The sequence below is a fragment of the Stigmatopora nigra genome, chromosome 5, assembly GCF_051989575.1.
Source record: "Stigmatopora nigra isolate UIUO_SnigA chromosome 5, RoL_Snig_1.1, whole genome shotgun sequence".
Taxonomy (NCBI): Eukaryota; Metazoa; Chordata; class Actinopteri; order Syngnathiformes; family Syngnathidae; genus Stigmatopora; species Stigmatopora nigra.
In genome coordinates this window covers 7,437,745-7,462,500 of record NC_135512.1, presented here as the reverse complement: position 1 = coordinate 7,462,500, position 24,756 = coordinate 7,437,745, and the positions used below count along the sequence as shown (strand labels likewise).

General features: G+C 39.8%; 3 protein-coding genes across 3 annotated transcripts in view; all 3 read left to right on the top strand.

Moving 5' to 3' along the window:
• Positions 1 to 7,434, top strand: part of ghrhrl (growth hormone releasing hormone receptor, like) — a 13,445-nt gene extending 6,011 nt beyond the window's left edge. Inside the window, exons 2-13 of the mRNA XM_077716752.1 lie at positions 639 to 744; positions 1,544 to 1,651; positions 2,608 to 2,699; positions 3,364 to 3,467; positions 4,040 to 4,172; positions 4,257 to 4,410; positions 4,953 to 5,013; positions 5,210 to 5,276; positions 5,510 to 5,601; positions 5,732 to 5,861; positions 6,516 to 6,557; positions 6,683 to 7,434. Coding sequence (XP_077572878.1) covers positions 639 to 744; positions 1,544 to 1,651; positions 2,608 to 2,699; positions 3,364 to 3,467; positions 4,040 to 4,172; positions 4,257 to 4,410; positions 4,953 to 5,013; positions 5,210 to 5,276; positions 5,510 to 5,601; positions 5,732 to 5,861; positions 6,516 to 6,557; positions 6,683 to 6,784 — 1,191 coding nt within the window. The 3' untranslated portion in view covers positions 6,785 to 7,434. The remainder of the gene's footprint in view (positions 1 to 638; positions 745 to 1,543; positions 1,652 to 2,607; positions 2,700 to 3,363; positions 3,468 to 4,039; positions 4,173 to 4,256; positions 4,411 to 4,952; positions 5,014 to 5,209; positions 5,277 to 5,509; positions 5,602 to 5,731; positions 5,862 to 6,515; positions 6,558 to 6,682) is intronic.
• A 313-nt stretch (positions 7,435 to 7,747) lies between these two features.
• On the top strand, positions 7,748 to 14,313 carry LOC144196961 (uncharacterized). Its single transcript, XM_077717477.1, has 22 exons — positions 7,748 to 7,815; positions 8,451 to 8,579; positions 8,703 to 8,760; positions 8,843 to 9,070; positions 9,462 to 9,581; positions 9,690 to 9,830; positions 10,061 to 10,186; positions 10,373 to 10,495; positions 10,591 to 10,713; positions 11,282 to 11,404; positions 11,472 to 11,594; positions 11,780 to 11,902; positions 12,013 to 12,138; positions 12,293 to 12,421; positions 12,489 to 12,581; positions 12,841 to 12,936; positions 13,119 to 13,214; positions 13,306 to 13,401; positions 13,565 to 13,666; positions 13,739 to 13,844; positions 13,975 to 14,091; positions 14,186 to 14,313. The coding sequence occupies exons 2-22, from the start codon at positions 8,460 to 8,462 to the stop codon at positions 14,247 to 14,249; spliced, it is 2,433 nt and encodes an 810-aa protein (XP_077573603.1). The 5' UTR covers positions 7,748 to 7,815; positions 8,451 to 8,459; the 3' UTR covers positions 14,250 to 14,313.
• Positions 14,314 to 14,699: 386 nt separating this feature from the next.
• Positions 14,700 to 21,536, top strand: faah (fatty acid amide hydrolase). The gene is made up of 15 exons (XM_077716994.1): positions 14,700 to 15,086; positions 15,606 to 15,719; positions 15,904 to 16,047; positions 16,166 to 16,299; positions 16,538 to 16,744; positions 16,840 to 16,880; positions 16,957 to 17,081; positions 17,412 to 17,537; positions 17,607 to 17,701; positions 18,744 to 18,843; positions 19,376 to 19,419; positions 19,501 to 19,540; positions 19,605 to 19,713; positions 19,794 to 19,939; positions 20,532 to 21,536. The coding sequence occupies exons 1-15, from the start codon at positions 14,865 to 14,867 to the stop codon at positions 20,655 to 20,657; spliced, it is 1,773 nt and encodes a 590-aa protein (XP_077573120.1). The 5' UTR covers positions 14,700 to 14,864; the 3' UTR covers positions 20,658 to 21,536.
• Positions 21,537 to 24,756: the final 3,220 nt, after the last annotated feature.

Here is a 24,756-nt window from a genome sequence, read left to right as displayed (position 1 = left end):
GTCAAATATGTTAATCATTCATCATCTTCTTCCCCGCTTGCACACAAGAGTTATTGTTGTGTCCAAAATGCCGCCCACTTTTTATTGGCCGGCAGCAAGTAATGCGCAATATGATATAGTACATACTGTATAGTATTGTCACAATGATGAAATGAAAATGGAAGGATTTCAAGTAGGTCCTTTCATTTTTCTATTTTTCTGAAAGTGGCCCTCGAAGAAAAACGTTTGGACACCCTTTTATTAGACAACTGTTATGGCGGTGTCAGATAGCCTAGAAAAGTGATGTTGAGTGTTTACTTGGCGCCACGGCAGTATGAGTAGTGCCAGACACAATCTCTTGTGGCTCTGACTTTGATAGAGTGCAAACTCAATGAAAGCCAAAGCAATCTCGGCCCTTATCGAGGACAAACACCATTGATGAATTAAGAAAGCGGCAAATCATAAATAACGCTCAATCACCAAGTTCAATCACGTTTGTAGTTGGTGCTTAGGAATCAAGGGTGTGGAATTATTTTTTTTGTTTTTTGCTGTCCACAAACGTAAAAAAAGGTGCTCCATTCCTAAAATTATCAACCGAAAAGACTTGTGTTGTGTAAGTCCTGTTTAAAAACCATTTATTCCTTCTGTTGTGAATTCAGGCACAAACAAGCCTGCATCCTGAATGTGAGTTAATCTTCCAGTTGGAGAAGGACGAACGAAGCTGCCTACTTTCCATCGCCGAGCAGGAAAATGCCAGTGCCCAAGGTATGTTCTTTGCTAGAGTGGCATGGTAAATGAGAATGTGTTATTAGTTTTTGACTCTAAATAAACAATACATTGAATAGACAAATGCATTGGTAGGGTGGTAAAAAGTACGAAAGTTATTGTGAAATTCATTGCCTGTTAACTTTTACCTCATGACTCCCAAATGTAATCCCCTCTTGCATTTAATAATACAAACACATTTATTAGCATGTTTGATTGCAATCCCGAAACAATGTTTCGAAACTGTTTATTTTCTGTACCGATTATTCTCACAAAGGTCACGGGGGGTGCTGGAGCTTATCCCAGCCAACCACAATAAACAGGCAGGGGGACACCTTGAATTGGTGGGCAGCCAATCTAAACATTTGTTTGACTATCAATATAGACAATGATTTTTTGAATAGTAATTGATTAGTCACTAATCAATTAGTCAATGGCTACAGGATTCATTGACGTCGTAAGACGTCCAATCTGTTTTGGCAAATTGGATTGGACGTTTCGTGTCATCAATGACAATCAATAAGTTAGTGAAAAACTTTGCTTATAAGCTGTAATTTCTTATATTAAACTGTGCCACCTTTTTTTTAAAAATGCTATATTTATTGTTGATGGGAGGATATCAATAACTCATTGGGGTGAAATGTATTGTAATGCATTGTAAATGTTCAAACACATTCATTAAAAATGGGCACAAGTACTTCTTGTGTCAGTTCTTAGTTTAAAATGGAGATAAAAGGACTGCCACGGGACATTTTGTCAAAAATGTTCACAATAACATGTTAAATTGCTTGCCTGCCAGGTTGTCCTGCATTCTGGGACGATGTGGTTTGTTGGCCCCGCGCTGAATTCGGGGAAACTGTTGGCAGTGCGTGCCCTGCTGTGTTTTCCCTCTTCAGAAACAGCACAGGTGGGCTTTGGAGTTTAGCCTTTTTGTTTGTCTTCAACTTGGCCTTTAAACTTGTTACTTCTGCCGGGGATTTATGTAGAACTATTAGTTTGTTCATGCGGCTCGTTCTTCACACAGTATGATTAAGTCACATAAATATGATGCTCGGGGGTCCCCTCTAATTAACCGCAATGGGAGGGTTTGTAGGACCGTTCATGTCGAAAAGATAGTCGTATAAATTGTCTTTAAAACTCACAACACGGTGACTTAATAATGTAATGTTGTCTCATGCAAGGCACCCAAAGTTAAGCGTATGTCACCTGATCATTGACTGATGTTTGACGGCTGTGACTCTAATTATTTTCATGATGACAATTTGCATAGCATTTGCTTGTTAGAGCAGTAATCACCAAGCTCGACGGAGTCATTAGGAGAAAATTGATCTCCATATTTGACCCGTTTTGCAGAAGGATTAATGAAATGGAGAGCACAAATTGCTTGCAGTTTGTTTTTAAACAATTCGTAAAGTCACTTTGTTGAATATTCTGTCTCGAAGTAACAGAAAATCAGATGTTTTGTTTGACTCGGCGTCCAATCCATGTTTGTCATCCAGTCAAAACGGATTGGATGTCCAATAGCAACCAGAACATTTTATTATTGTGAATTAAAAACATATATGCACACACATGTATTTACTTATTGTCAGGCTTAAATACTTGTACAGCTATCTTTCATATGGTCGTCTTTACCACTGATGGACGGTTTTATTGACATTAATTCAGTCTATGAGTCAATTGCATGCCTATAAATAATCTTTGCAAATCCTTGACACATTTCAATTTCATCTCAAATTAAAGCAGTTAATCAGTAAGCTGGCCACGAAGCCACATGGCTTGATTTCTTTCCCCCTTTTTCCATGATTATGCATACTTGTTAGTGAGAAGTAAACTAATTAATCTACTTCTCTTTTACATCAGGGATAGTGAGACGAAATTGCACAGATGGGGGTTGGTCCCGGCTCTTTCCGCCATACCAAGTTGCCTGCAACGTGGATGATGAAATCCCAGAGGTGAGAGGTTAAGTTTTATCATGCTGTGATGAAAAGAAAACCAGGGACGGACCAAGCAATGTAGCTCTAGGGGGGATGGCAGTTTTCAGAAAGAAGACCCAGGTGGGATCAAAGAAGCATGTTTGACGTTGTGCCTGGCTTTATTACTAGGTTTGGGGTGGTGTTAATATGCAACAAGCCTCTATTGCTGCATTATTTCAGTTCAGTTGCGGTATTTTCTGCCTATAAGTCGCACCAGCCAAGGAATACACAACCAAGAGGACACAATATATGCAAGTTGTTGGATAAAAGTTAGGAAAACATACCAATGTGGGAATACTTGAAGTAAGCTGTGAATCTCTTGTCGTCCATTCGATAAGAGTTGTAAGGATCTTCTTTTACAGGGAATGTGGTGTAATTATTAAAAGGAAAAAAAAAGTGGCTGCTGGGCAATAATTACAAGCAAACTACTTAAGGTGCCACATAGTGCACCTGGGGAAGGTAATAAAAATGTTACCTTGCTATCCCACTGATTGCGAGGTCTAATTTCAGGCGACTTAAGAAGCGCTTTCACCGACACCAATTTGTCATGCTGCTTTGCGATGTCACCTTATTATTAATATATGCAAAAGACTTCATGAAATCGGGCCTGGGAAGTAAAAAAAATATTTCTTTATGTGAGCAGGAAGAAGAAAGCTACTTTGCTACGGTGAAATTGATCTACACCATCGGCTACAGCATCTCGCTGCTGATGCTCACTGCTGCGGTGGGCGTCTTGCTGCTTTTTAGGTGAGTGAGTATGAGTGTGCAATGGTCACTTTGTACACCACTTTTTAAACCATCATACTCTTGGGCTGCCAAGATGTGCTACACATTTTGACAAGAAAAACTGAGCTTTTTTTATTTAAGAAGCTAAAACAAATCGAATGTTGACCAGTAAAGAAAAAAAATCGGACTATAAGTCGCACTAGGCAAAAAAATGCACAGTGAAAGGGGAAAAAAACAAGTTCCACTGGTTCACAAGTCACATTTTTAGGGGAATTTTCTTTGATACAATCCAGAGCACTGAAATGTCATCTTAAAAGGCATTATAAATACTAATAACAATACAAATAGAGGCAACAACAAGCTGAATACATTTTTTCTTTTTCCCTAAGAGTTAAAATTATTTATTTTTTATTTTTTCCAAGTACTTCTTGTGAAATTATCTATTTATGTGTGGATACTTTTCACATAAATCACACATAATTAAACAAAATCCACAGAAAAATCTATCATTAAAATAATCATTCGTTGCAGCCTGAATGTAAATAATGTTAACACCAGAGGAAGAATTATAATTCTATTTTCTTGTTCATTAGGAGACTCCGTTGCGCCAGGAACTTTATCCACATTCAACTCTTCATCACTTTCATCCTGAAAGCCGTGGCGGTGTTTATCAAGGACGCCACTCTGTTCTCCAGTGACGACACCAACCACTGCACTCTCTCCACCGTAAGACACGAGACCGTCCGTACACTCCGATAATCATCAAGCACCGGCTTCTATGAATTCCTCATCATCTCTTATTCGTCCAAGTTTGCCTGTAAGGCCGCGGTGGTCTTCTGCCACTATTGCGTCATGGCCAATTTCTTCTGGCTCCTGGTAGAGGCGCTCTTCCTCACTTCCCTGCTCTTCTCCTCGTTCTACCGGAGACGCCTGTGCTTGTGGGGGTTTAGCCTGCTCGGATGGGGTGAGACGCTTATTGTCTTCGAGGAAATTAAATGTCACTTTGAACTAGAACTTTGCATGCTTACTTCCCATTCAGTGAGTTTGTCGAAATTGGATTGGATTAGAGTTTTTTGCAGTACCCCATAATGACCAAAAGTAAATGTTTTATGTGGGGTTTTTTTTTGTTTGCAATTTTTGTGGATTCGGCATCTTTTGTGTGTCTTTTTTTGCAATTCTTGTCTTATTTTTTCCATTATTATATTTTCTCTTTAGTTTTTTATTTTAGAGAGGGAATGTTCTCTGGCCACTACTGTTTACCAAATTCCTTTCCTAACATTTCTTCTTTGCATGTAAGTATTTTAAATGTGTTCATTTTTTCCCCAGTATTACTAAAAAAAGTAGTTTTTACCTCGTATTATAGCAAAAGAAATACAATGTTTGATTTTTTAATGGAAATTTGGGCCTAACATGTTTCTGTATTTCAATGTTGGTTTCAATGTTACTGTAGTTGTACTCGGAGTAATTGATCATCTTACGTTTCACCACATTTTACTCACTACCCAGGCGTTCCCGTGTTTTTCATCACACTGTGGATCGGATCAAGAGTGTATTTTGAAGACACTGCGTTTGTATATTTTCCTTTTTCCACGTGTCAAACGTATTCCTTACTTTCTGATTAATAAGCAATGTGAATGTTAAGTGCACTGTAGAAATTGAATTGACCTTTCGGAAAGGTGCACCATTTCAACGCAGATTTCTCCTTTACTTTAAAGAATACTATCCAAAGGTTACTTCTTAAATGTCCCCATCTCTACACGCAGATGCTGGGACAATGAGGACTCACTCTATTGGTGGATCATCAAGGGTCCAATTGTGGTGTCCATTGTGGTAAATAGTTCTCTTCTTGCTGCATAATTCATCTCCCAAATTGTCATGCAGATGATTTGTTTACCGTCATCCTTGATCAGATACTTTTGTCCGCGGATAAATGCCTAACAATTTCAACAAAGGTCTCCAGTGCCTGATGTGTCCATCGCGTTCACTTCACGTGCTGTTGGACATATTGTTGCCGCTGACTGCAATGCCATCCCTTAATCTGGCATTTTGAAATCTTCCCATAGGTCAATTTTATGCTCTTTGTCAACATTGTCCGAATCCTGATCCAAAAGCTGAGCCCTCGTCTGATCCAGTTCAACAACTCCTCCCAGTATAGGTGATTCCCATGATTACTTTTGACGTGCTGATTTAGTGGTCACTTTAATGGCGGTCATATGTGTTTGTTGTTAAAAAAATTGCCAATACCCTTAAGCCAAGTGTTAAATCCCTCTCTTTCTTATCACCAGACGACTGACTAAGTCCACCCTACTGCTGATCCCTCTGTTTGGCACCCACTACATATTCTTTACTTTCTTGCCTGACTACTTTAATGTTAACCTACGCCTCTGGCTGGAGCTCTGCATGGGATCCTTCCAGGTAACTGCAACCACCATCTGACCTATTATCGAAATATTCAAGAATTTTGTCGTATATTAAATAAATATAAAGAAATAAACATTTTGGGGAAAACTAATGGCAACTCTAATACAATGGAACTTAGCACTTGTAATGATAAGCATCATGAAAATTAAAGGACATTTCAAATATTTATCATTTCCCTTTATAGCCACTAATGGCATATTTAGGATATGGAATCACACTTAAAATGATGGTGCATGAATGGAAAAAAACTTCATGAAAAGGGATGAAAACACATCCACTACTACCACAATGAGAAAGAAATAAACATTAATAGAAACATTACAAAACTTACAGTAATTATTAATACTTTAGGACCAGAATGCACTTATATTATATATAAAATAGAACAAATAGTTTCTTTCACACAACTTTTGTGGAAGAAGAAAGAAAAAAGTTGCATGAAACTATCTTTCCTGAGCCATCTGTTCAGTGACTGCATTGTTAAAGGAATTTTCATTCGATGATTCAAATTCAGAGATGTTCATGATTTCTTTGTGAGCATCATTTCCCAGGAGCAATATGACTAGTGTATTTGTATTTATCCATTGAGCTAGAAATTGCTTTTGAATCTGATTGTAGGGTGTTTATATCTTCTTACTTCTCTCCCAGGGACTGCTTGTCTCAATCCTCTACTGTTTCCTCAATCAAGAGGTGAGTGGCCACCATCCACAAATCACATCACAATCAAGCTAATGTTGCTTTTCAAGTTTAATGTGACCACAGAATCTTATCTGAAATGCTTGTGCAATTGGGTGGATGGATGTATTATGTCACAGGTGCAAAAAGAAATACACTTACAGTGGCTGAGATGGCAGGAGAGAAGTTGTGGGATGGTTTCCCCTGCAGTAAAGTGCAGCATGATGGACACACCCTTCTAGATTGGTCAAAAACACACATTCACACACGCAGCTCTAGATTCATTTCAAGATTAAGCCATACATTTGCCTCCTCGTGTTGGTTAAATTTTTTTCCGAATGAAATAAGTCTAATGAACGATTTATGGAGGACTACAATTGCTTTTCCATTTTTTTATCAAATACATATATATACTGTGATTCCATACCGAGTAGTATGTGATGTTATTTGTACTGCTGCATGGTAATATCAAGAAAACAATGAGCATACACTACCTTTTTATGAAAATGTTAAGAAATGGCCATCCGCATGGATTTCCTTCATTCGCATCTGGGTGTGGGGTGCTGGAGCCTATCCCAGTTGACTTTAGGCTAAAGGTGGAACGGTCGGCAGTCAATTGTAGGGCACACGTTAAGACACACGGCTATTGGCACTCACAATCACATGATCCCAATTGATCCCATTGCATGGATTTGTGCGTGAAATATAGTGCAGATAGTCAATTTTGCAATTTTTTGATAGTTTTATTAGAAATCCACCAATCTTTTGCCTTAACATGAATGTACGGTACTATATGGCCGTCATTGTTGTATTTCCTACGTCCATGCAGCTTGCAATGAGTCTTTTGAATGGCTTGTGAAAAGAACAATTTACCATAGATTTATTCACTTTTCACAACAATTATGGCACTTCAAAAATGTTCTTTCAAATAAATGTGATGATAAAACCAAGCATTAGAAGTTTCTCTATTTTGTGTGCACCTTTTTCTTTATCACCCTAGTCAAACAGGATTGGACATCTATCACTGTCAATGGCAGAGACCATTCTCCACTCAATTTGAAGCATTTCTTAGCATGTTTTTCTCTTTGAAGTCCTTCTGTTTTAGTGTGAAATTGGCGACCACTAGGATCATCCACTACTCCCCCCCTAAACCTCCTCCCCCCGGAATGGGGGGTCGTTCCGGACCACTAAATGCTTCCCTCCCCTCAGCAAGAGAAGTCGAGTGGGAACTGGAATTATATATGAATTCTTCTTAAAGCACGCAACCGGCCGGGTAAGTTGATGAGTTTTTTTCCCCAGCACATTTATTCATTAAAAGTCGTTAAGTTGGTACAAATAGGGTTACATATGTTTTTTGTTTAGTTTTAGTTTTATTATATTTTGTGGAAGTTTGTGATTTGTGACAGGCCTTTGGCTGTTTTAATCGACTACTTTGTTTATTTCTGATATCTTATATATTGTAGCTTTCTATTTTATTGTATGGTTTTATTTGAGGTCTTTTGAGGAATGTCAACTTAATAACGGGTGGGTGGGATTCACTTCTGTGGTGTTCTGCTTGTCTGGACATGCTTTCTATAAATGTACTTTTTTCCCCCCAGAAAGTACTATATTGACTCCATCCTTGATATTTTCTGGGACTTTTTTGTGCATTCCTATACCATTTCTATCCTATATAATCCCTCTTTGTCGATTTCTGGAAGGCTGGCTAACAAGTGGCTCTCAAGCCGCATGTGGCTCCTGCCCAAAATGAATGCGGCTCTATGCTTCTTATGATATTTTGTATAGACTAGATGGGTCGTTAGCACTGTTTCCTCACAATATTCAAAACAATAGTTGCAAAGTTTTGTTGTGTTCTTGTGAGCTCGTCTCTTGCGCGTCTTTATCTGTTTTACCTTTTCATCTCATCAGAATCAAGCCATGGCTCACTGCATCCTCCTGTTATTCTTGCTGCTGGACACCACAACGCCCCAACACCCAACCAGGTCAGATGAAAATCAAATGTTTGAAAGCAGAGAGCCAGAACTTGTCAAGGATGAGGCAAGTGATGTCATTAGTAACCCAGAAAATTTCCGCAGTAATGGTCCCGTTTTTTTTTTTGTAAAATCCGCGAAAATGCAAAACCCCTGATGAATGAAAAATCCACCTTTTCTTTTCTTATAGATTGAAAATCTCACCGGAAAGCTCAGTGAACCCACAACAAGGCGCACACCAACTCTGGGTGATATGAAAAATAAAATCTTCCCCCTCACCCCTTTTGAAGTCACAATGTCCCTAATTTTTGTTCATATTTTTTACATTAGCCACTTCTATCAACCCTACCACTCTCAGTCAAGCACCCACTGCAACTGAAAGCCAAACATCCAATTCCACTGCCCCCCAGCTGTCGAGCCTTGTGCCCCAGTGTCCTGGTAACCTGGTGATGATGGAGGGTAGCTTGACTTGTGGTTGCCCATCTGACATGCTAAAGACTGGAGACATTTGTTCCTGCCAGCTTGGATTTAGTCTTGTTGGCACTGGAGAATGTAAAGGTGAAGTAACAATCTAACCAAAAATGTTCTTTTTTGTGTGTGTTAAATATATCTGAAGTGAGCCTGGATTACTGTACACGAGTTTTACATTTGAGTGCATGATTATCGAAAATACTCGACTTATGAAATTAATTGGTTCCAGAACTTGTTTCGTAACTTGTATTTTTTTGTAAATAGAGCAGTACTTTATATGTAAATTCCTTAATTCGTCTCATGATCCTACAAAAAAACTACAAAGCGTCCCTTTTAATGTTTCCTTCAGATTCAATATTGTAGCGATGGTAGATGAGTTACAGGAAATGCATTGGGGGATTTTGTAATCTGAAAATTTTGTATGTATAAGCATTTGTACGTAGAGACACCACTGTATTTTCATTTCTTCCATCTACAGATGTTGACGAATGCCAAGGAGAAACCCCGTGCGGGCCTTACGCCAACTGCACCAACACCCCTGGCTCGTACTCATGCCAGTGTCACCGTGGTTACCTGGCGGGCGCAGGAGGGTGCCAGGGTCCGTCCGCAGAGATGATGTTTGTGTGTTGGAGCATGAGGAGGAATCATTAGCAGTGTCATGTTGGGTCTCGTGACTCAATTAAATAGTACTTTGCCGGTTTTGCAGATGTAGACGAGTGCGCTTTGGCAGCCGTGACAGGACTGCGAGCTTGCGGTGGGAATGTAGAGTGCACCAACACACAGGGGTCCTTTAGCTGTTCTTGCCCAATTGGATCTTTCATGACTCCTGATGGAGATATCTGTGAAGGTGAGTCTGTGATTCTGATTTTTTTTTTTATGAATACCTGGCCAGTATTCACAAAAAAGTTGCTTATAGTGGCCAAAAATTATAGATTATATTTAGTCCAGATTTACTTGCAGTGGCTTTACCCATCTATGGTGATATCCCATGATGGGTACCGGCGTGACGTAGTTTTATCGGTGGCACTTAATTTGTTGGTTTTAGTTAACTTGTGTTTTCTCTATTTCCTCAAGTAGATGTGGACGAGTGCACTATTGAGGAGCAATGTCCCTTTCAACTTGGAAAAGTGTGTGTAAACACACTAGGGAGCTTTTTGTGTCAATGCAGGCCTGGCTTCAGAGCAGAGGCTGCTTCATGTCTGGGTAAGATAGGCACTCAGATTTAATTCAAAATGCTCTCTCATTAATTAAAAGAACACTTACACGCGGCAAAATCCTCTCCACTCTAAAAATGAATGGGTTCCTTTTTGCTTAGTATTGTATTCACATAATGTGTTGTGGTAGTTAACAAAAGAAAAACAACATTTCTAACAAAAACACCCTTCACAGATGTAAATGAATGCTCAGAGGGTCCCGCGCTGTGTAATGGTCGGAGTGTGTGTGAGAACACATTGGGCAGCTATAAGTGTGTGTGCCCACCAGGTTACCGGGGTAACGGCACACTCTGTGAAGGTAGGCGGTTATTGTATTCTTTTGGTCAGGGACAAAACTTCCTGTTGACAATGCATGATAAGATATGTAACGGATGTTTTTGTCTTTCTTTTCAGATGTGAACGAGTGCGCGATGGGCACTCACGGCTGTGACGTCAACGCCCAATGTGGCAACATCCTTGGCTCATACTTCTGCCAATGCTATCAGGGTTTCAATGGAGATGGGTATGCTTGTTTTGGTAAGTGTTTGTACTGCTGGTGTGTATAGTATGCATGTTATGGCTAACTGGTTTCAATTGTTAGAAGGGGGTAAAATCTTTTTCAGAATGAAATACTCATTTTAAAAAAAATACAAAGTTGGAAGGAAATAACTAATAGAAAACCTTTGTATATAAACAAAAAAAAATATTGATTGCTTCATGTTGAGGTGTCAAAGAGTATATGTTTGACAGGCAACCATTTCAGGGTGTTCCCATGCCCACAGTTGCCTGGGATAGGCTCCAAAATGAATGTATGTGTATATATATATACATAAGTTGTTCATATATAAGTCGCACTCGGCTGTAAACGAACGTTGTCCACATAGTCTTGTGAGATATTAAAACCACAAGATATGTGGCTCACTAGGCTGTAAAAATCCTTAAATCAACCATCCTTTCAACATTGATTTTCATGTCCTACCCCATAAATCCGTTGTCATAGACATCCGCATTCAAAAATGTATGATGTTGGATAGGAAACTTTCTACACATAACGTCATTGACGAGCAATAGCCCTTGATGCACCTCAAATCTATTTCATTTACAGACATTGACGAGTGTGCAATGAGGAACGGACACTGTGAGCATAATTGTACAAACCAAGCAGGAGGCTACAGCTGCCACTGTGCCTCCGGATACCAAATGAAGCAAGATGGACACAAATGCACAGGTGAATCGATATATTCAAGTTAAGTACTGAATAACATAACTCATAGGAACTGTTTTTAAACCTCTAGATGTGAATGAGTGTTTGTCCCAGAATGGAGGCTGTGCGCATTTTTGCATCAACAAACCGGGATCCTTCCAATGCTTGTGCAGGCCTGGCTACCAGCTACATATTGACAGCCACACCTGCGTAGGTCAGATTACCCGCTGACACTCTTTTGCTTTTCACTACAATCTACCCACTCATTTTGTATTTAAACACAAATGAGCATGGCTAAATCACTCTCCGTCTCTGCAAGAGCACATTTTTTGGTTCAGTGATATCATAGAGTGAAAACTTTGTTCCAAATGAGTTTTTTCCTGATTATCTTTCTGTTAGATATCGATGAATGTAAACTCCAGAACGGCGGTTGCTCGCACGCTTGTACCAATTCTGTGGGGGGACGCCTCTGCCACTGCCCGCCGCCATTGTTGCTTGACAATGACAATTGCACCTGCATCAGTATGTTACAGGAAATCACGTCATTGTAGAATTACAAAAAGAACATTGTCAAAGAAAATAGTATGCTATTCTGTCTTTTTAAAGTGGTGTTTTTTCTCCCATTTCTCCAGATGTTACGTCTTGTAAACTGAGAAACGGTGGCTGTGACCACAAATGCATCACAAGGACCGAGGGGCACATTCAGTGTAGCTGCCCCTCTGGCTGGATGCTGAGTGAGGATCGGAGAAGCTGCCAGGGTAAGACCTCCAGCTACATTTAAAAGTATGTCCAACTCTAGAAATAGAGAGCACACCAAAAAACAACAACGAAAATAACAGTAAAAATAAGTTGCTGGCTTATTACCAGAAAGCACCATAACAATACTTTCTTTACGTTGTTTTCTGCCATGAGACGTGGACGAGTGCGGAGATTTTACCAACGGAGGCTGCGAGCAGTTGTGCGAGAATCACCCTGGCACCTTCAACTGTGCATGCAGGGAAGGCTATCAAGTACAAACTGATGACCTCGCCAAGTGCCAGCGTGAGTCAATCTGGACATTTGCAAAATGAGTTTTTGTGTTGAGTCTTGCGCTTTCTCATCTTTCCAGCTGTGTGCGATCCACCCTGTCGGAACTACGGAATTTGTATGGCGCCAAACAGCTGCGACTGCCCTCTGGGCTACCCTGGCCTTGGCTGCTCAGGTTCCATTTTACTGACCTATATACACAAGTAACAAGAGTGGGCAACTCTGAGAGCTCAATGGCTTTTTTATTTTTAAAACTCACAGGTAGCAATGTAAAGTAGTACAATAATTTGGAACGGTGCCCTGATCACATAAATACAATGGAATGCTACTTAAAGTTATTTCCTGGATTTGACAGGATAGTTGAAGCGTAGTGTTATTGGTATTCGTACCACACTGAGAATCATTATTTTTTTTGTGTTTTCCTGTGTTTTCAGCCATGTGCTCCCCACCTTGTGCGCATGGAGGTACATGTATGCGCTGGAACAATTGCTTATGTCCCCCAGGCTGGACTGGAGAAGGTTGCCACACAGGTACTTTACCTTTCACTCGCTATTAAACGGAAAGCGGACTGAGTTGAGTCGGGTTCATCCATGGGTGCAATGTCCAGATGCCTGAAAATGCTACTTTTATAATCAGAAATTCTCCCTACTGATTCAGCTTGAGTCCTTTTCAGTAAATTCTAATTATAAACATTCTGCCCTTGTTCTGTCAGCCATCTGTGAGCTACCATGCACTAATGGGGGTCGCTGCGTGGGCCCCGATACCTGCCAATGTCCATCAGACTACACAGGTCCCCAGTGCCTATTGCGTGAGTAACCAAAACATGCAACAATGCATGTTTTAACTACAGCAGACAACTTTCCACCTCTGAAACAAGATGTTGTTTGTGTGTTTTACAGCCTTGTGTACACCCGACTGTCAAAATGGCGGCCGTTGCGTAGACGTCAATAAGTGCACGTGTGTCGGTGGATGGCAAGGAGCTCGTTGCCAGATAGGTGAGATTTTTCCTAATGAGCAATCCTGGTCATTTACAGTCCGTCTGCAGACTGTGAATGAAATTACCTGTGGTTTTTTTTACGTTATAAACAATATTTTCTCCACTGGGATGCATGTAATATAACTATTGTGTTGTTTGTCTCTATAATTCTTCTCATTCAGAGCCGGTTCAATGTCAGAAACCTTGTGTTAACGGCGGTGCGTGCGAAGGCCTCAATAGGTGTCGCTGTCCCAAAGGATTTACTGGAAGTGTCTGTGAAACAGGTCAGTGTGTGTGAGTTTGTGTCATGATGATGATAATGAGTGTTTTCACCCTTCTGGCACACTCATACGCAGCGGTGACCACCCCGTGCGTCCCACCCTGCCGACACGGGGCCACGTGTGGCCCTCACAACACTTGTACCTGTCCTGAAGGCACCGCAGGCCTGCGCTGTGAGAGACTGTGAGAACTTCATTATATCTTATTTTCAGAGCTGTGGCCCACGAGCTAAGCACTTATATTGCATTCAATTGTTTGAATGTGGCTGTAGTATTCCAGTTTTGCAATGTGTGATGTTCTTATCTATGTTTAGCACATGCCCTGTCGTCACCACTGTGGTCAGCATGGCTCGAGCGGTGAGGAAAGCTTTTAGGGGAAGTTACGTGGACCGTTGTGGACCATTTGGGATCCAGCTTTGCACCAAATACAGGTTTTGTATTTGTTTCCTAATTCGATTATCATTTGAAAGAATTAAGAGTTCGATTGTATTTTTTTTTATATGACATTTTGTTTCTTCCTTACAGGATGAACCAAGCACGTGTGTACCTACAAGCCTACAGAGTGGGTTACAAAATTCAGTGTCCATAGAGAAAAAAGGTAGTTAATGGATAAAATAAATTTTATCCACTATTGAAACTGTAAAATACTATGAATTAAATTGAATACTTTAGAATTGGATTAAATGTTGGAAAGCCGGTGACATGCTTGGTGTCTTCTTTTATTTTTAGATCACCCATATTGTGGTAAGTTATTGCTCACTAACTGAATAGCCACTCTTTCATTATTTGTGGGTGAATGATAATTAAATTTGGTATTTTTTAGGCATGTAAACTCATTGATCCTCAGGGCCCAATTAACTAACGACGAGGGGACCAGAATAAGGTACTATATTCATTGTTTAAAAACAAAACAAAAACAAGATATTACAGGATGCCTATGAAAGAAGAACAACAATGGCGTCTTCTACTGGACTATGTTTGGTACTGTCTAAATAATTGTTGCGGAATAGACGCACGCATGCGCAGATTGTCACGGCCCAAAGGAAACGATGTCATCTTGAACAAATGTTTTACCACTGCCCCCTCAAATTTATGAGGGTCAAAGCCGCCTCTTAAGCACATGACGCCCAGTGTTTACTCTATTTAGATGCAAGGTGACAAGCTTTCGGCACGATCTAAATTGTAGCAAACTAGGCTAGCGTGCATGGATTCTGTCAGGCAGTTACTCGATTGGTTGCAGCCGGATAGCCGGTCGACGGGCGTCGTCATCGCCGGGGTTGCCGCTTGCATCGCCGGGGCTGTGGTGGTGCTGGCCCGGTCCGTGGACGGTGGTCAGCACGCTCGGAAGAAAATCCAGAAAGCCGCAAAACTCCGAGATGACAGGCTTTCGAGAGTTGAGCAGTTTGTACTCGACTACAACAGCTCAGTGAGTTGACATATTTTCAAAATACTATATATTAGTTTTTTTTTAAATTGTTATTAGGATTTGCTCAAGCAACCCTCGTGAGGATAAGCAGCATGGGAGGCAAAGGAATGTATGAATTTTTATATGCATTTGTTGTTGTCAAAAGCCTAGTTTTGTTTCATAAAAGTTGTCATTGACAGGCTCTAGAAGTCCACTCTATTATGAGTTGTTATCTAAAAATTGATATATCAATACATTCTAAAAGCCAATTTGCATCCAATTCTGCAACTCTGAAAATCACATGATTTGTAATCATTTTTAAAAATCAATCATTTAGCATAATTGACCCCAGTGCCACAATTAAAGTTTCACATTCATAGAAAGTTTGGAAAAGTGGTTCTTTTTGCTGATTTAAAAAAGGCAAATCAATATCCTTCCACTTTGAGTTATGTTTTATTTCTTGTGCATCAAATTAAATATTTTTCCTACAAACCATTTTTATTATAAATATGCATTTTCTCTGTCTGTGACCCTTTGAAGCATCCGAAGAAAAATTCATCACTCATCTTGTCCTTGTCCCTGGTTGAACTGACAAATAAACTGCAAGAAGGCCTGCTGAGACCAGAAGATGTGTTTTACTCCTACTTAGAAAAGGTCCAGTATACCAATCCACTCTTAAACCGACACTTAACATTGCCAGTACTTTTCCACGTTTTATTGGTATGATTGTAGGGTCAATGTCTGTTTAATTAATCATTATCCTGGAAAGAGTCTTCAAATTTTTATAGGGATCGCTCATGTATACAAAAATGCAATGGTAACTCTTTTGTTTACACAGGCTGTCAGTGTAAACAAAACATTGAACTGCTGCACAACCATCCTGCTGGAGAGTTTTGGGGAACTAAAAAGGCTGGATTCCAACAAGCGAGGAGGTCTATTGTATGGCGTTCCGGTCAGCATCAAGGAAAACATTGCGTACAAGGTGGTTTTCTGGGCATACAGATGGTCAAAAACGTTAAAGTTTCAAACTAACACGTAATGAAATCAATTCCTGAATGTTTTCCGTACACTAATCTTTGCCCGTTTTCATGTCCCCACAGAACTACGACTCCACCTGCGGTATTGTCATCAACCTGGACTGTCCACTCAAGAAGGACGCTGTCATTGTGGAAGTCCTGAGGAGACAAGGTGCCATCCCATTTGTGAAAACCAACGTCTCTCAAAGCATGTTAAGGTATCATCAATGAGTAATGAGTCTTAGCTGCCAAAATATGTTTATAGCATTTCCATTAATTTCAAAGGTAAAGATGATTTGTGATATCAAGTGTTTTACATCACTAATTGAACTCAACTCATATCTCAGGGCAACACTGCGTTTATTCATTTTCTGGATTTATAGGCGTCCAATCCTTTTGGACAGGGAGGCCTAGCAGCAATCATCAGCTTTATCCCCTTTTTGGCTCACTTTTTAGTTACGACTGCAGTAACGTCATCTTCGGTCAGACGGTGAACCCCCACAACACGGAAAAGACCAGCGGCGGTTCATCCGGTGGCGAGGCGGCTCTCATTGGCGGAGGGGGCTCCGTCCTGGGAATAGGCACCGACATTGGGGGCAGCATCCGTATCCCTGCCGCCTTCTGTGGCATCTGCGGCTTCAAACCAACAGGGGGACGACTGAGGTCAGCATTTGTTGATGAATCAATGCGTTTTCACTTAATTAGTAATTAACTAAGTGCATCCCTTTCAGTAAAATGGCTTATTTTGCATTTTTCAGCAAACTGGGTGCAGGCACTATTTTTCCGGGGCAAAAATCAGGTGAGCTATTTGGTTATTTGGTTGCAGTCAAAGTGAATAATATTCATGTGATTTTTTTTTTTTAAATTTAAATTAGTGTCGGGATCTCCCGGGCCCTTAGCCAAGGATGTGGATGGCTTGGCTCTGTGCATGCAGGCGCTGCTTTGTGATGACATGTTTGCACTGGATCCAACTCTTCCTCCTGTACCTTTCAATGTGGAGGTTTGTCCTTACTTAAATCAACATGACACCACAAAAAAACAAACATCTAAACCCTTCCAAATGATATAAATCTTTACCCTTTTCAGCCTTGTTTTAGCCACTCTCCCAGTTTTCTGCTATGCGTGCTCCAAAATGGAAGTAGCATATGCCTTGTCATTTGAATTGAATTGAATGCTTCTTTTTTGTCATTATACAAGTGTAATGAGACTTAAAGCTTTCACTGCTGGCTTCGGTGGATACTGGTGAATGCCTCTAATTAAGTGGCTGTTTGCATAAAAGCGATTCAACTGCATTTCTTTCTCCGAATGAATGAATTTCCATGTTTTCCAGATGTATAAGAGCTCCACGTCTCTGAGAATCGGCTACATGGAGAGCGACGGCATCACTCCTCCGACGCCGAGCATGATCCGAAGCCTGCGAAAAGTCCGAGCTCTGTTGGAGGAAGCGGGACATACTGTAAGAACTGGTTGGAAATTTCCATCTAAAGTGTTTTTTTTAATACACTTTCTTTGTGTCTGTGAACAGCTGGTGCCTTACAGTCCTCCGAGGATGCAGGATGCCATTCTTCTCATTTCTAAAGGGATATTTGCAGATGGAGGGGCCAACCTCTTACAAAAATTGTGAGTGTCGCATGTGTTTTAGATTACTGAAAAAATATTTCAAAATCTGTTCATAAGGTGTAAAAAAGCTTACTTTTTGGGACCATTGTTAACCGCTTTACAAGCACATTTCTGGGTTTTTGAAATCATTTACTGAATTCCCTCAAAGAAAATCCTTCAAAGCTTGTCAAAATGTAGTTTGGCAAATTACAATGGTTCCCAGTGGTTTTGTGGACTGAATGAAACATAGTCAAATATAGAAATATTGAAATTGTTACAGTAAAAGTAAGATAAAATGAACTAAAATAATAATGATATGGAAATAACAGCAACAGGGATATATTGCTACTGCACCTCAGTTCAATGGAATGAATTAAGAATTCACTAGGAAAGGCTGCCTATATGTCATCTGGTAATAAATTCCTTTGTGTAACTCATTATCCAAAAGGTTATTTTTTTCAACAGGCAGCAATTCAAGTAACTAACCACTTGTAAGTTTGTACTTTGACAGCAGCTGCCCTGTGCTAGGAATACACAAAAAAACCTTTTAATAGTATTATAAGATGTTTTTGGACTACATTTCATTTATCAGGAAAACATTGCTATGGAAAATACATAAATTGGATTTATTTCTAGGCCCTATTATTACACATTGCCATTGGCTATTTATCAAACATTAAAAAAGAAAAAGAGAGCAGATAGGAAAATTGCGCTTTCAAGTTATTTGAACTTTTTGCACATTTTAGCCCACTGGCTCAACAATGGTTTAGTGGTAATATATTATTCACCTAACTTTGATGCAAGTACCAAATGTTCCATTCCACATTCGGTTACTGTGTGAATATATATTACAAGATGTTAAGACTATAAAAATGTTTCAAATGTTCCAAAATTTCTTTTAATCTTAAACTCATGTTAATTTTCAATTCATGTTTTACTTGTGTTCTCAAATTGGAAAAAAAAATAAAAAAATTTTACTGGATGCTCTCCCAGTCAAAATGAGTTAGAGAGCAGTGAGAACCAATGACTTTGACCATCTTGATTCATACTCTCCTTCTTTTAGGAAAGGAGGACCAATTGATCCTTCTATCAGAGCACAATTGTACCCTTTCTACCTCCCCTGCTGGATGAGAAAGACCCTCTCCTTCCTATTGAGGCCTCTGGTGAGTTTGTCTATATACAATGAACCACGTCCAATCACACGACACTTTACTTCAGCACAAGACTGCTAGTATAAAATATGCAAGAATTATGTAGACGTCATCTAAATAACATCCAGATTTGGTTCTATATGTCTATTATGCTGTTGTAAATTGCTCTGGGTTATTAATTTTAAAATATTAGCTCTAATAACAAGTGAATTAGTTTTTTGACTGTGCCATCATTTTCAGACTATAAAATAATTGAAAATATTGATACAATTTATATTTAAGGTAATATAAATGATTAACCATCATATCTACAACTCTGAAATTAAAAAAAATAATTACATTAGTGTAAAATATAAATGCTGAGTAGTGGTATATTCATTTTGTACCTTTTGTGACAAAATGATGCATTTTCTTTCCTGATTAAAGTGGTCAACTTGTCAAGGCATATTTTTTAAACTTGATCTACTATAATTTAAGTGTTTATACAATATGTGAGAAGTATTCTCCCCCTAATCTGTCTTGTCATCCATCACGTTTCCCTCAGTCTCCTCGTGGTTCTTTCCTCCTGAAGGGCATCACTGGAGTCGGGTGAGAAGTTTGGGGCTTCTTTTGTCGGTGATGGCAAGTGACCATACTCATTCCAATTTATTTTTCTCCACTGTGTGTCAGATCCATCGGGCAGCTCTGGGATCAGCAAGCCGCTGTGCAGGTACCATCAATGAGGCACGAATGCATGTAGAATGGAACACGCATTGTTTTTGCATGGCCCTCAGGACTACATTCACGAAACCATGGACGAATGGAGAAGGTGCAACATCGACGTCCTTCTCTGCCCCATGTTTGGACCTGCCTACAACTTATTATATTGCAGCTGTCTTAGCTGTACGCAAGTTACTACTTGAGATTTGATTTTTCTTCCAAATATTTTTCCCTTATTGTTAATTTCTTCTTTTTCAATCCAGTTCCGCTGGCCTACACGGCAATCTATAATCTGCTCAACTTTCCTGCCGGCGTCGTTCCTGTTTCCACGGTGACAGCGGAAGATGAAGAGGAACTTTGTCATTATGGAGGCGTGGCTAAGGACCGCTGGGACAGGCTTTTCAAACAGGTGATGATAATGCAACGATGAATGGTGACTGCATTCACAAAAAATAATAATAATAATCGGACATAGGCTTTGTTTTCATCATCAACAACAAAACCCAATTGTCATCATACCCAGAAACTGCGTATGACGAAATTGGTAGGAAGAAAACATTAATATTAATAATCATTTATGTGCCATTAAGTAGTTTTAGTTTATGTTCCATATGATGCATGTGCTCCTAGAGGCCATTTGTTCAGTTTATTAGATTATTGACTCTTTTGCGTTAATGTATACTTCTGTCCAGCATAAATGCACTCCTTTTTAAGTATGATTTTTGGATTCAATGAGTTCAAATAATATGATATCAAATATTTACTAACTAAAATTGCCATACTATTTAATTAGTTCAATTGTGGGCTTAATTTAGCACCAATAGCATTTGCACATTTCAGTATAAAGGCAGCAAAAAAACCTTCAGTAGTCCAAATATGCAAATAGAAATGATCACAGTTGGGGTGAAAAAAAGAATTGCAGTTACTTTTTCAGTCAGCAGATGGACACAGCAGACCGTCTCCTGAATTTTCTGTATTAATATGAGTGTGTGTGTTAATAGGCGTTGTCAGGAGGCCGTGGTCTGCCCATGGCCGTGCAGTGTGTGGCCCCGCCGTGGAAAGATGAGCTCTGCCTGCGCTTCATGAAGGAGGTGGAAACACTTGTTAAACAGAGCAAGGTTGAGTAAGGCCTCGCCTTCTCAGTCTCCCAAGCCCACGTCGGAACACTAAAGATAAGGCACTTCCTTTCAGCTGATATCACATGGCCAGTCAAAGGTACTCACACACTTTATATCACAAACTGACTGAAGAATGAATGACGTATGACTCATAAGAGTAAAATTAAACCCCTTAGCTTGCTCAAATTTGTACTCACATTTGTTACTGACTGTCTAAACAATTTAGCAAAGTTAATTTATGGATGTCAATTAGAAATAGAACTGATATAGTGAAGGAAGTTTGGTTAAGAGTTGTCTTTCCATGTACTAAAGCTAAGAAATTCACTATCTTTACATTAAATATAATTTTGTACAGTACTACTCAGTAGGATATGCTTGAATGTGATGGAAAAGATCGGCACCTGGTAGCCAACTACTGTACAGTCTTGCCTTGAGAAACGAGTGGTTAACAGGTTAAATGGGTTTTTATTAATAAATTATAGTCTACAAAAGCACCACTGGCTGTCGGTGGTCAAACAGGGCAAAAATCAGATATAATATATATATAATATATACTTCACACTTAGTCGCAGGCCCAGCCAAACTATGAAAAAGTGCAATTTATAATCCAGAAAATACGGTAAATGAAAAAAGTGCAATTTATAATCCAGAAAATACGGTAAGTCGTCTGTCAAGGCACCACTACATTAATATTTTTTTCTGTATCCACTCTGTTTGCTGCATTATAGAATTTAAGATACAGCTTAAATCAGTTTTGAGTTTAAACTGAACAAAACTCAGTTTTTCCATATTTAAATGATTTTTTGACTGACAAGAGTAATCAGTGCTAAATTGCAGAAAAGTCTCTAGTAGCAAAATATATATAAATATCTTCATAAAAAATAAAGCACCAATGTCACCCAATGAGCTTTTACCATTTGAGTTGATGATAGCATTTACTTTACATTGTAGCCAGTATGCAGTCATTTACTATTAGAATATAAACAACATTTGGAATATTTTTCCAAAAACAAAGTATCCTTCCAGTATCAGCATCAACAAATACCACTTAGCTAGTCGCAGGAGCGAAAAAAAAAATGTCGTCGGTGGCAGGTGCACCAGTACTTAATATCCCTCCTCATCATCATCGGCACTGTTCCCCATCATTTCCTCTCTCGTCCCTTTCGCAGAACGATTGCCGCACCTCCCAGGTCAAAATAGATAAATAAAGAAATCAAAACGATAAAGCGGCCTAATGACACATGGCGCCACCATCTTGCGTGTCTTCACATTACACCGCACTATTGTAAATATGTGCTTTCTGGCGGGTTTACATAAATTTACATGTTTACCCCTGCTCTTGCGGGGATGCCAAGCCATTAGGTAGAGTGTCGCCGTTTTCCATTACAAATGCCTGAATGGGGAAATAGCTGAAAAGGGCGAGACGAGGAGGGGCGCGCCAATCCAGAGCTTGTTCTCCACTCTTATCGCCGGCGCTTGGAAAGAAAACCACTGGCTCTTGCTGGGCCAATCAATCAGACAGTGTTAAGCTTTAAGAGGCACCAGTGGGACTCGCCCAGTCCTCTGGGAATTTGATATTATTCATGAATCCCGCAAGAAATGAAGACTTACAATCGAGCCCACACTCAAGAATATGAATGAAAGATAGATGAGTTCACGTTAGTATTGAATTAGTGAATATCAGAGTGTGGAAATCCGTCTAGTATTTGCCAAGACAGTATAAATAAAGACATTAGTAGTTCATTTTTTGGAACACTTATGCTCACCAGGCTCACAAGGGGTGCTGGAATCTATCCCAACAAACTATGGGCTGGGGACGCCCTGAATTGGTGGCCACCCAATCACAGGGCACGAGTTTTTATAAGATTTCTTACATTTTTTTCCCCTAAAACCAAAAAAATATAGACAGTGGAGAGATTTTTGTTTCTGTTTTTGTCAAAACTACTGACTTTTACTTTGATAGTAAAATGACTTGAATTTAAGGGGTAGATAAAAACACACTCTTGAATAAAAAAAACATTCTCCAACTCTCATTTTAGAGAAGAAAAGTAATGATGTGTGAAGAGCAAACATCCTATCTAAGCAAAGGATTTCTTGACTTTTCCCTTCATTGTTTGATATCATGTCGCATAAACCCCCATTGGTAGTACAGTTTGAAAACTTTACAGATGTCTTGATTAAGTTATTGTGGTGTGTGTTTCCAATCCAATCTTTCCTGGGAATGGAACACAAAGTGTTGAGCCAGTGTATCGTGAAATATAAAGTAGGCGGCGAGATGGAGGAGGACGGCGATCAGCCTGTTGAACTCAGTCAGCCTGAACCGTCCGCCTCGATAAGAGTGGCAAACACCTCATTTTCAGGAACCTTAGGCGATGAGATCGTGTACTTGAAAAGCCATCCGGTCCCAACTTGTCGTCGCCCCAACTAACCTGGGATGATTCTGTCTTAATGTCCCATTTCAGGGACCAAGGAGCGCGTGGTCATTATGACCACCGAAGTAATATTTGGCACAGCGGGGGGCTTCTGGCTTTTAGATCAGCAGTTCGCGATCTTTTTTTTTTTACGCTTTGTGTGTGAGGCAATATTTTAGAAGTTTTCCAATGAAACAAACCAACAAAATCATTAAGAGAAAACTAGCATTATGCCAATTCTTCAATTTTTCTTGTTATTGAGTAAACTGTCACCTCAGAAAGATTCACTTAAAGGTTTACATCTTAAAGTTAGGGTCAGAAGAATGTTAATTTGAGAGGGTATTATGGAGGCCATTTAAAATGCTAAAACTTATGTTTAAGTACTGATTTCATATTTTAATTTCAAAAAATGACGACATATTGGCAACTGCCATGAATTATTAATAATTTCTTATACTTTAGAAACCTTTAAAGACAGTTAAAAATCATTATTTTTCAATTTGTCTGGTCTCAGTTGGATAACTTACAAATATTGTATTTTTAATTCATATCTTTTAATCTGACTCTAAATTAGTTTCTCTAATTGTTCTTTTGACTGCCGTGAGACCAGTCCATAATACACAAAAAAAAGTGATTGCAGTAAAACAGTTACAAAAAAATATCAATAATGTCATCAAATAAATGATTTAGATTGAGTCCTTTTACTGGGCCAAATGTTCTTTACCAGTAAACAGCCCAGTTTGGTGACCCCCAACTCGCTTGATCCCAATTTAAATATCTTGGCTATGCCAGCTTTTTCCCTTTTACCCTATTTTTCTTTTTCTTTTATCAAGAGTTATTTCCACCAGCGGCTTCTCGCTGTAGTAGGAGGAGACAACAGAAGATTAGCAGAGCGCTGATACAGGTGCAAGTGCGCTTATTGAACGCCAGCAGCATCTGTCAATACAGCAGCTTCTCAATATCAGCAGAAGGAGGAAAGGAAAGGAAAGGATTCCCAAAGTGGTTTTCCTCCCCGTGAAAGGATTAACAAGCGAGCTGGGTCTGATTCTCCCCGATTCTGTGACTCAACAATTCCGTGATCCGTCCTCTATCAGCTTTAGAAGCGCCGATCCCAACTTTGAAAAGCTTCCCCTTCGGACAGGGACATTTTTTTTCTCTCCCTTGCATTCACTCGCTCGTCAAATCGCCGTCTCTGCACATCTGCTACGTTGGTGTTTCCCATTCTTCCCCTTTCCGGCGCCTTGATTGGCCCCGGGCCCTTATAGCCAAATTGGTTTACATTGGAGAGATAAAAGCTGGGCAAATGCGCTTAAAGACGTACAGTAAGAAAATGCAGACAGTGCGTGTCAGGATTATCGCCCGAGTCGGCGGGGAGAAAGGGAGAGCGCCTCTGCGCCACAAAGCCGAAGGAGACGTAGATAGAGTCCGTCTCTGGCGCTCCTCTGGAGAACCAGTGGAGGATTTCACATTTGCATGCCAACGTCTAATTCCTGGCATTATATAACTTGTCGCCAACAATCAAACTCCTGTCGCGACGTGGAAGTCATGTTTCATGGAGGAGGCGGGTAAAAATCGTGTCGGAAAGAGGGGTTTGCTTTTGGCGACGGTGCTTGTTTGCAGTGTAGACAATTAGTCGCTCCATTAAACCACCTGAGAACAGCCAAGGCCCCCCACTATTCCCAGATCAGAATACTACA